At 41.3% G+C, this 11,711-nt stretch overlaps 1 protein-coding gene across 8 annotated transcripts in view; it reads left to right on the top strand.

Annotated features, from left to right (window-relative positions):
- The window catches only part of camsap2a (calmodulin regulated spectrin-associated protein family, member 2a), a 48,982-nt gene that overhangs the window by 9,567 nt on the left and 27,704 nt on the right, over nucleotides 1-11,711 (top strand). For 5 of the 8 annotated variants that reach the window (XR_004213144.1, XM_031859443.1, XM_031859440.1 and 2 more), the window contains exons 3-7: nucleotides 4,573-4,734; nucleotides 5,147-5,230; nucleotides 9,143-9,175; nucleotides 10,243-10,384; nucleotides 11,091-11,230. Coding sequence is in view for 7 of the 8 variants with exons in the window: in XM_031859443.1 (XP_031715303.1) it covers nucleotides 4,573-4,734; nucleotides 5,147-5,230; nucleotides 9,143-9,175; nucleotides 10,243-10,384; nucleotides 11,091-11,230 (561 nt within the window). In the remaining variant the exon portion in view is untranslated. The remainder of the gene's footprint in view (nucleotides 1-4,572; nucleotides 4,735-5,146; nucleotides 5,231-9,142; nucleotides 9,176-10,242; nucleotides 10,385-11,090; nucleotides 11,231-11,711) is intronic. The other 3 variants (XM_031859445.1, XM_031859444.1, XM_031859441.1) reach the window with 1 other exon arrangement.

Here is an 11,711-nt window from a genome sequence, read left to right as displayed (position 1 = left end):
TATATATATGAAGAGGCGGCACTGTGTTTTTTCTTTACTTTAAGTGCTTGTAGCGACCTTCAGAAGAGAGCAGAGAGAGAGAGGTACAGCTGAGAGCTTTTCCGTGTCCAGCTGAGTTGGCGTGAAGTTACCTGACGCTCGACAGTTGAATTTTTCGCCATATGCCCCAGCATGGTGCCTGTGGGCCTGGACAGGAGAGCTGTAGTACTAAAAGCAGACTGCATTTCCTGTGAGACTGCAGTCGGATGATTTAGGTTCGTCCCGCTTCGGGTCATTTTCTGCACCTACTGTTTTTTGATGTTGAAGTTGATATAAAAACTTTGGGATTATCATAAATAGCCGCTGAAGCCTTGCACTACAATAAAAAATACCGGCACAGACTGATCGTTAGCCGTGGCCCACTGAAGCCCCTTGAAGCTTTGACTGTACGTTGTGGTAAAGACATTACTGTCGTCATTACCTCAGTTCAGATCATGTTGCAGTGGAATAAAGTCATTGTAATGATTTCACAGAAACATTTTTCATAGATCCTTCACAGTAATGGTGAGGTACTGGAGTATTGAGCATCTTCTGCTACCTGGTTCAGGCCACAACAAGCAGCTCAGACCTCTAACAATGGAGATTTTAGTTTATTCACAACAGACACACAACACTGAGGTGAAACACACGACCATCTTTTTGTGGCCGCTGTGGTTTGCTTCTGCTCATTTCTTTTTTGCAACGTTAAATCAGGCTTCTGCGGTACCAAAGATGAACAGTGTCTGCTTATCTCCCCGGGTGGAAAGACAGACAGACATTAATGTAGCAGTACAATAAAAACAGGATATTGACCGTGAAGGAGCATTTTCTTACCTCATGAGAAATCAAAATAAGATGTATGGACCTAATTAAATGGTAGTGTGTCTTGCCTACAGAACGGCTCACTGCATCATATGGCATCATCCTATGATGAAGGCAGTATCCTGGGGGGAGCAGAGACTAAAAGCAGTCTTATATTTTTAGATTTTGAATGAATTCGTAACATTTTTCCCCTCTTGCAGCCATATAGATACCCTCAAGCAAGGCATTTAGTCCCTGAACGCTCCAGTGAGGCCAACAGTGGAAGACAGAGGTCGTGCTGGGCAGCTTGAAGATGTGGATATGTATAAACTTATGAATATGAAGTAAAGCGATGCTGAAGGAAAGCACACATGCTCAGCAAACCTAAAGGTTAGAAAGCACGACGTCATTGGACATCACATCTTATTGCGAACGACTGGCAGGTCTGCTCGAAGTAAAAGGCTAACCCTTTCTTTGGGCAGGGAAAAATGGTTTTCTTGCTTTTCATTCTTCATCCCTCTCTTCTTCAACTCCTGTTCACCATCCAACCACCACTACCACTGTGCATTCATCTGGTCACTGGAGCCTTTACTCATTCATCAAGCTCTCATCTGACATTTCCAGATGGTCAGCTGATCCTTCCACTGACCATTTTTCTGCGAGTGTTACACCGTACAGAAGCTCTGAAGTAATTCAGTTACAGCATCTGCTGTATTAGCTTTGTGAGCACTGAATGCAGAGGACCTTTAAAGAGGCATTTTCCTCATGTATTCAAATATAATGGGGCAACAATTAAGCTCTGTCATAGGGTCAGCTGATATGAAGAAAAACAATCTCATTGTCATATGATGGCATTGCATATTGTTTATTTACAGACTCGCATTTACAGCAGATCAGTAACCGATCACGCTGACATCAATTTGCACAGCACCACCACCACCACCGCCGCTATATTAGATTAGTGAGGAGTCTGAGTGTGTGCCGAGTACCATTTTAGCCACAGGACTCTGTCCTGCCATAAAGTCAGAGTTTCAAAAATTGAATAATTTCAAGTTTTGTAAATTTGGGGCATTAAAAAAAGGACATGCAGAAAATGTCAGCCTTTCCATCAGAAGTCAGAAACTGTTCTTTTGTTACTGAAGACAGTATGCATGAGCCCAGTGCCAGAAAGACCCGGATCTTGGAAGGAGGATGTGGTCCTACACTAAGCCTCTTGCTCCACACACAATGGCCGGGTATCATATGATGCGAGGCTGCGGGTCTGTGGTCTAGTAAACGAGATTAGTTCACCTTGTTGTCATTTTATCCCATCAGACCACAGCAGATCCAAATCCATAGCCTCAAGTTGCTCGGCAGAAGGGAGGAAACAGGAGGCAGAAGAGGCCTTGGAGGAATGACGCTGGTCCCATGGCCTTTTTAAAATTGATCTCGCCTGGAGTTGATTGTTTGTTGTGGAAAAACAGAGCAGATTTGTTAGTACTGATAACAGGATGTTCATGTGTGTGCATTTGGTTGTCTGTCTCTGGGATAATATTGTACAATATTTGGACAGGCTAAATGAAGGGCGATAGGAAACGTTTTGGCAGTATGTTATTAAATGGGATTGGTTTGCCTCTCGGTTGCCTGATCAGAGATGGAGGAAATTAAGCATTAAGCTACAGTTACACAGCAAATTCATTTCAGAGCTAAAATGCACTTATAGTTGCAAACTTGAGAGCCAATATATCATGCTGTATATTTGGGGAAAGAAAATCTCTTTGGTTTCTCCAGCTGCCATCACAGAAATGACACAGAGTGAGAAAAGCAAAACAAAAAACACATAAAGGAATGATATGCGTAAATGAGTAGTCCAACATGGAATCAAGCCCGGCCTTATTATTAGCACAAAATCACAAGTTGTTTGTTAGCGACAGAGTGAGCGAACATCACAGCTCTCCAGCATCACTCTCACCATAACACCCTCCAGTGATTTGTTTCAGACATTGTTCCATTCCTGTGACTCATGTGCACTTCACTGCATCATAGAGGATATTCAAGTCGCCGCTTTGAATGTACTGCTCATTAATTGGGTTAGCTCATGGAAAACCTTTCGCTCAAGTATAAATATTTAGCGTTTTGTTTCCTGGATGTGTGTGTGTGGTGGTTACACAAGACAGTATAGACTAACAGAGGAACTAAAATACACAGATTACACCATTTCACCATGGTGTAGTAAAAGCAATGTTTTATTTTACTTTAAGTTCGTCCACATTTAGCTTACTCACATTACAAATTAAAGGAATCCATTATACTGTATGTCAGTGCAGTGTTGCTTAAAGTATGTAAACGCGTATGACAGTTGATATGATTTCTGCCTACGAGGCTCTGAACCTCTGTACTGGTCTGTGTTTAGAGAAATAATGTTATGTTACATAGCATCTGTATCATGATGTAACTAGGTTACTATGGGATTATTAGGCATCAGTCTTCAAAAGTAAAAATATTCATAGCTGCATTTATAGTTGTAGAAGTCGTGAATGGGGAAGTTGAGTTTGGGGAAAGATCCTTGCCACTAAAGACAGGTCATTAAAGGAAGCAAAGATCGACTGTTTCACCTGTCTCAGGTGTCAAAGTCATGTACTCATCCCATACCACAGCCTCCTCCCTGTGAAGTTTCAGTCCTTGTTATTTGTTGGAACCAATGACACAACTAGTCATGATTGCAGGAAATTTATAGTAAGGATAAGAACATGGCATCATTGTGGATAAGGATTGAGGAATGTGTGACAAGTTTCATCACCAAAACTGATATCCACCATTCGGACAGTAGAGAAGAGAGATAAAGGTATGACATAGACTTACTGCTATATTAGTTTTTTTTATATTATACTGAAAATGATTGTGTGAACTTATCTGCATATTGCAGTGTAGAACTGCTAACCACACCTTTCCTTGTTATGTTCCTCGTATCGTGTTTAATGTCAGATTGAAACTTGAAATGTCCAAAGAGTTCCTTTTGGCAGCACTGCCAAAGTTCAGGAGTAGTCAGGTCACACAACATGCTGCTAATAATACATGATAATAGACGACTTCGGAGTCCAACATTTGTCTTAGATTTACTGACATACTGATTGAAGCCACAAAACTGAATCAACCACAGTCTTACCTGATGAAAAGATGTTCACAGTTACAGACTGTTGTGACATTGTATGATGGACTTCATGTATCCAAAATGGATTTATATAAGTAGTTAAAAAAAGAAAAAATTGATGCAAATTCTATTAATTGGACTCAGTTGTCAGGAAGATGTCTTTTAAGCTGCTCAGATACATGTTTGCAGTCTAGCTCATGCATTTCTTATTGGCTCGCTCGGTGGACATGAACATGATAACGTGCAGGAGAAATGCTCGTTTTATAATCTTGATTCTGTTAAAGTATCAGAGTTCTTGTCGTCTGACAGCTCAATCTGTAAACTGAGATTAACCCGCTGCTGTCATGGTTCAGTTCATCTCAGAGGAAAGTGATCCGTCTCTTCAGATCCAGTGTCAAGCAAACAAACCCGGCTTACTTCCTCATCCGTCCTTCTCTTATCGGTCACCATTTAAACTTGACCAAGGTGTTGATCTTTGTAGTTGGGTTTGACCTTTTTAAGCTGGTGACTGATTGAGAGCATTGGCTAAAACCACTTCAAATATACTATCTACAGTAAACGAACCTCAAAGCTGCTGCTTTTCACCCTCTAAAAATCTTTCTCTGTACTTGTTTCACTTCCAGAGCGCTCACCTGGCGATGATCGACACTCTGATGACGGCGTACACAGTGGAGACGGTAAGCGTTGAGAAGGTGATGGCCTGCATTCGTCACTACTCGTCTTGCGACCCTGAGGTGGAAACGCCTTATGATACAGAGGATGCAGTGAACACCTGGATCAACAAGGTGGGATATGGTACCTCTTATTAAAATGACAGATTTACTGTAACTACACAAGGACAGACTGTAAGACACTGGTCATTGGGGTTGTACCGTATCCTGAACTTGAAGTAAGTCACCTTGTCACGAGTCCCAGTTTCACATGTTGCAAGTCGCTCAGAGGCATTTCATCAATGTCAGGCTCTTATAGCTTGAGCGCTGAAATTCCACAGTGCACAGTGGGGTCGCAAGGTATTCCAGTCAGAAACACCGACATTACATTCAATTCTTACAAACTTTTCAACTTAACTATCACTGTTTATATCAAAGCAGCAAAGAGCTGAAGATGAAGCATCAGTCATACTCTGGTCCTTGTAGTGAATTTGTCTTATTGAAGCTGCTGCCGGCTCAGTGAAGCTGAATCTTGTTTGTCTTTCAGGTAAACGAGTATCTGAAAGACGTCGTGGCTCAGGAGCAAAGGAAGAGGGAGACGCAGAGCGCCGAGCCTGCTGGGAGTCCTCGGGTTGGTGTTTTCCTTTTCCTTTCAATCCCGGCTTTTAACACTTCACTAGCTACTACACACCGACATACAGATGTCATCAGTTTGACGGACGCTTTCAAACAAACTTAAGTGAAATCATTGGCTCCACTTAATGGATTTTGCAGAACATTCTGCGTTTGACTGGCAGATATTTGTCCCAGACCTCTGCGTCGCTTTAATATCTGAGACGGGTTTCCTCGAGAAGATCTTAAGCCCTTAAAACCCGGCTAGCGTCGAAGAAAATCTCACTCACATATGTCTGAGCTTTAGATAAGGCTCAGTCTGCATTATTTCTTTAAATGAGAAAGAGAGAGGCTACATCTTCGACATCATAATGACTTTATCCACCCTGACGACTGCACAAGCTTCACTCACTTCATTTGCCTTAACCAGCAGATCAGTGCTCTCTGGTCTCATTAGGCCAGCAGTCATTTAGTGCGACTTCAGCCACGTTCAGTCCAAATCTGTTATATAACTAATTCTAGTATCAGCAGTGATTTCGAGTGTATGTGTGTTTCTGTGTATGTGTGTGTGTTATGTATTTGAGTAACTGATGTAATCTCTGTTTGGCTTCTGTAGACACAGCAGAGTGATGATCAGAGGGGAGGGGGAGGAGCAAGTGATGTCATACTCATCCTTCATGCTTCTTCTGCCTCTCACTGCCTCTCGCAGTGTGTATTTGTGTGTGTGCGTGTGTGTGTGTGTGGTGCCCTTCCCAGTCCCCGGGCTGTGCAGACTTCCACTGAGTTTGATGCTGATCCGACCAGTCAGTGTGCAGACGCAGCAGTGCATGCCTCAGCTGTCCCACATCAACACACACACACTTTTGATTGGTGAAGTTGCATCAAAAATAAGTGAACAATCATTTCGTCTTTAGGTTTTTTTTAATGCTTGCTGAACAAGAAAATGCTTTCCAAAACTTTATGTCAAAAGTCGAGGCAGAGTCTTTTTTTTTACAGTGTAGTCTACTGACTGATGGCCATGATGTGAATGTTAACACATCCGTGTGTTTGGCCCCCGGGCCTGAGAGTTGGCCCCTCAATAACATCGTCCCTAACGTCAGGGTGGCTCACGCGGATTAGTGTGTGTGCATGTTAGTGTTGTGAGGCTGCAGCTGCTGTCTGTCTGCTTAAAGTTTAAATAATAATCAGAAGCCCTCTGTAACTATCAGCAAGAACAGTAATGTTCATTCCATTTCAGTTGTGAAATAATGAATTATACTGGCTTATTATAATACCTCTCTGCATAATGATTACGGGACGGTTTTTGAACTTTAATTAGTGTCTAACTTAACAGTCCTGCTGCCTCAGATAGAAGACGTTGCATAACAACTGCTGCTGTGTTGGCAGACGTAGGCAGGCACAGTCAGCGTCTTGAATATATGAATGTAATAATAACTTCTTTACATGGCAAAAGAACACAGAAGAGCAGAAAACAAAGTAGCTCAAACTGCAAAAAATAGTGCACTACCGTTTTTTTTAGATTTTTTTTTTTACTATTGTCTAGCAGCTCCATCTATCCTTCCTCTATCCCTCCATCACACCCCCTCAAGACCTCCCCCCTTCTGTCTTTGCAGTATGACTGCAGTGTGAGTCACGCATGCAACCTCTTCCTCAGTCAGACAGAGACGCGACAACACTGTAGAGATCACCGGGGCGGCAGTGTCTCTATTTTAACCCACTGTACTGTACACTGAGGTGAGGGTGGGTGGAGGGTGGACGGGTTGTGGTCAGTGACTGTAAAGGCAACGTCAGGACGGACGAGTGAGGACTAATCCTGTTAAATTGCAGAAGCTGAGCTGCAGCTCAGCCGGACACGTCTGGCTTCACAGGATGAGCTTTGATGGGAAGAGTTGCAGGATGATTGAAGTGCAGATGGATGGGGTGCATGCGTGTGCACATACACATGAGTATACTATGCATGTGCGTGTTCTTCGTGTAAGCAGATGATGAATGCCTTACCTCTCCCCAGGGGGAGATTGGTGGTTATAACAGATTTTAAACTCTGTTCAACCCTGCTTAACCCACAGTCTGAGATCATCTCTTTTAGATGTGCAGTCTTCATCTCCTCCATCGTCTTCTCAAACTAACTAGGGCAGCCAGGTTTCGAGTTGTGTATTCGGAATACACAGTCAATATAAGTGCAAGTTCATTTTTGGTTAATCGTAGCCGTTTGTGTCATCAGAGCACCCTTTGTCAAAACCCCAAACTCACCTCCAGCTCACTCATTGCTATTGTCTCTGGATAATAAATAAAAGTGTTTAAAGATTCGTCATCATTTAAAAAAAACAGTAGGCAGTTAGAAAATCATCAGGGTTGCAACACATTTTTTATAGGTATCTGTTGAGCTGTTATCATTTATGTTTTTGTTTGAGTAAACCTTTTTTTGTTTAGATAGTCCTGTATTTAGATCCATTGATGTATTTGATGTAATTTGGCTTTGACAGGTAAAAACAAGAAACCTAATGCATTGAAAGTGGTCTACGGACCATAAGGTGTGGAATATAAACATGATGTACAGTATGCAAGGAGAAGATAAAAACATCTATGTAATTATGATTTTCTAACTATGAATATCTGTTAACATACGTGGCTCAATAATGAAACATGCTCACTTAGAACAATATATTAGATCATACTTAATATACCCTGCAGTATTTCTTCACCCTCACTTTCCCAATGTTGTACTGAGAGAGTGTTGTAGATCATGGATCATTTCTGCAATCCACTGTAATCTGATACAACAATACTCTTCACATTTTTATTACAAGCAAGCCAAGCATTCACATCAAGAGAGTCACATTCATGCTCCGGTATCAGTTTCAAAGGCAGTCCGTTCACCGGCAGACAGATAAACCTGATTAACTAATAGATTGATTAGATTACATCACGTGTGTTCCTCTGATGGCATCAGACTCCTGCTATTGACTGAAATTACCATTCAGAGAGGTGTGACGTTAATCAAATCAGGAAAATCCAAGAAGGCTACAACTGATCTGTTCCTCCTTTTTTCTTTTTATTATTTATTTTGGTGGTTTCAGTACAAAGCGGCCGTGTTTTTCTCACAAGTCATGGCTCACCGTTTGAAGTTGAGCACCTGCCAGCCAGTTTGAGTGGCACTCACATTTGGTTCTTTGATGCTTCTAGGTAGTGTGGGAATTAGCTATTAGCCGAGCCTCTCCTCTTTTTGGAATCAGCTTACTTTGTCAGTGGGTTGCTGACAGCTTGACTACATTTATGCAGTGGGATTGTTATTCAGTTTATTTGAGCTACTCTGGATGTTGAGCTGAGGCTCTCCTCTTCAGCGACAAGAAGATACATTTCCTGATTTTGTTGGTGTCATTCAGGTGATTCTTAATTCTAAGCTTCATCTCAGCAATTTAAAGTTGCACAATTCACAGTCTTGTTTCAACACATCAGCAGTGAATTTATGTGGATTTAGGGACACTTTGAACACTAACAAAATCAGGGAGTGTATCTTTAAGACAGTATAAGGATGCATACCTATTGATGCACAAAGTCCTACATGCATTACAGATTACATGCAGGTCTAATGATCCAATTTCTTGTCACGCACTACGACTATGATTATGAGTATGAATTAACCTTTATTTGATCTGGTCGTAACTAAACTCTTATTCTGTAGATGTATAAGCAGCAAAAGCCTAAAATACACACTTTAAACTTAACACCTCATTACACTTAACACAATTTCAGGGTTATTTGGGTTGCGTTGGCTGCTATTCGTGCACTCTCAGTAGCACACAGGTTCTCTCTTCCTTTTGATCTCACTGCTGTCATGTCTTTTCTTGTATTACTAATCGCATTAGCAACTAATCTCACTAACAGGTATTTCTTTGTTGTTTTGTCTTTTTCTTTTGCTTTGCTGCTGCAGTCTCCAACCAAGTGGTACATGAAGCTTGTGCCCGTAAGTCCACTAATCTGTGCTATGCTCTCTCATCTATAAGTGTCCATAGTGACCGTCTCTGCTCCCTCACACGTCTCTCTGTCTTGATTGCACATCATTTTGTCACATGTGTGCACATCAACCTGTGACCCGAACACATCTTTTCTCTTTCTTCCCCTATTTTGATGATCAAGTGTTCCCTTAATTCTGCATCCATGTGCTATACTATACAGTAAAAATGTAAAAATATTACACATTTAATTATTAAAGCTGTAGAGTGTGAACTACATTATGAATCAGTTCTAGTCTACTGTCTCTATTAATTGCAGTTTGGTGTTGTGAAGGTCCTTGTCAGTGGAACTAGACACCCTTGGGTAATTGCTGAAGAGGTCCCGAGGGGATGAGCCAAAAAAATGAAATAAATGTTTAATTTTAGTAGAATTTAATTTCAGAGTTGGGATGTCTGGGAGCATTTGGCATTGTTAATTGTTTCAGACTCCCTGCACCAGCTCTCGTTGTAGGCCCTCTTGTAACATTGTCTCTCTTTGCCTCAAACATAGTGTGGGTTTAAATAGTGTAAATATTAATGCCATTAAAACACAAAACTACACATAAACAACTTGCACATCCATATGAAATTTTGACACGTTTATTTAGAGTGCTGTTTGTAAATCAATATTTAAGTTGAATTAAAAATGCTCAACATGTACTGTAGATAACAGTTTTCTGTTTTACCATTAGGACTAACAAAGATCACATCTCAAAAAATAGTATTTTTTTGTGCAGAACTAATGTTTACCATAGTGGGTTTTATTCCCTCTCAACATTTTACAACTCTCACTGTAAGGCACCGCAAGAATTCAATTACCTTCATCCATGAGTAAATCTAATGAAGCCTCAAAATGTGTTCTAAAGGGTTTAAAGAGACAGCTGTTATGTTGGTTAAACTACTATACATGACTCATTTAACAGCTGTAATTAATGATTAAAAGAGAAACAATAGTAGGCCCAATAGGTACTATAGATGTAGGCAGGTTAATGTTGCACAGTGCGGTTTGATTTATAGGTGTGTATTTTATGTAACGCAGGCTCGCTACAGGAAGGAGCAGGCGTCGACCCAGCTGGTTCCCTGGATCCCCCCAGTGGACAACCTGCTGAAAGACAGCACGGACGGCTCGGCCCTGGGCGCTCTGCTACACTTCTACTGCCCTCAGCTGCTGCCATTGGAGGGTAAGGAGCTTACAGTTGGTGTGGGCTGAAGTAAAGGGTGTGTGTGTGTGTGTGTGTATGGCTCTTATACTGTTTCTGCCCATTGAAACCAAAAATGATAAACATCTGCTTTCAGAACACATTTCAACTACATGATAAAAAAACACAATTTTCAAACCCAAAGCAAATAGCTGAGCTTAGGGTGATTCTCTCCTTTTTTATACATTGTTTGTTTTAATTTTTAGCATGGAAGACATGTGGTAGAAACAGTAGTTACAATGTTTGGGGATTTGATTTGTGCCATTTTGACTCCTGCCCTGAATGATTTATTCATTAGATCAAAGATCAATCATGAACAAAAGATGCAACATAATCACATCACTTTGCTAATGAAGTGTGTTGACAGTGTGCCCAACACACACACACACACACACATACATATTCATCAGGGACAAAAGATCACTCACAAGACGCTGTATTAACACACAGATTGATGACACACAGAGGCATGATGTCATGATTGGTCAGCCACAAACCATTGTGCTTTAACACCTCAGCAGTTCTTTACTTAAAGTTCCTCAACATCGTACTTAACACGTTGCACTAATGCCTGAACTTAAAGCGCATTGAAAACCCCGGAGGTGTGTGTTCTAACCAGAACCCCTTTAACCATCAAATCCATACTGACTGTCGCTCTGACACCTGATGGCTCCCTCTGCCTTCCCAGATGTCTGTCTGAAGGAGAACATGACTCTGACTGATCGGCTGTACAACCTGCAGCTCATACAGGACTTCTGCAAAGACCACCTGAACAGCTGCTGCCATTTCAGCCTGGAGGACATGCTGTACGCCTCCTCCAACATCAAGGTATGGCTCAAAATTGGCTGCACTCAACACAGAGGTTTTGGAGGTTCATTTCCAAAACGAGATATTTGAAATTGAAATAGTTTCACTCACTTCTGTATCAAACCATTGCTTATAAAACTTCAAACTTGTACATGCTGTAATCATTATTTAGTTTCTTTATTTTAAAGTGGTCTTGTAAATTGAGCGCAATGATCATTTTAAAGACTTTAAGTTCTTTCCAGTCAAAACAATGACTGGAAAGAACTTCCATGCTTGTATTGTGATACTGATCCTGTTTGGTTGGCCTCCAAAGCGTCTCTCTGCAAACCAATTCTCCGCTCTGAAATTGCATTACAGTTAGTGTGTAATCGTTGTAACAGTCTGGGAGATCTATCTCCCAGAATTTAAACTGCTCAGCTACAGACTTGTTGAAACTGAGCTATTAGATAGGCCAAGTGTGTGTGTGTGTGTGTGTGTGTGTGTGTGTGTGTGTGTGTGTGTG

This window comes from Anarrhichthys ocellatus, unplaced genomic scaffold (genome assembly GCF_004355925.1).
Source record: "Anarrhichthys ocellatus isolate YVR2014 unplaced genomic scaffold, GSC_Weel_1.0 scaffold22, whole genome shotgun sequence".
NCBI classification, from domain to species: domain Eukaryota; kingdom Metazoa; phylum Chordata; class Actinopteri; order Perciformes; family Anarhichadidae; genus Anarrhichthys; species Anarrhichthys ocellatus.
The sequence above is the reverse complement of the archived record's forward strand: the minus strand, read 5'-3'. Positions and strand labels throughout refer to the sequence as shown.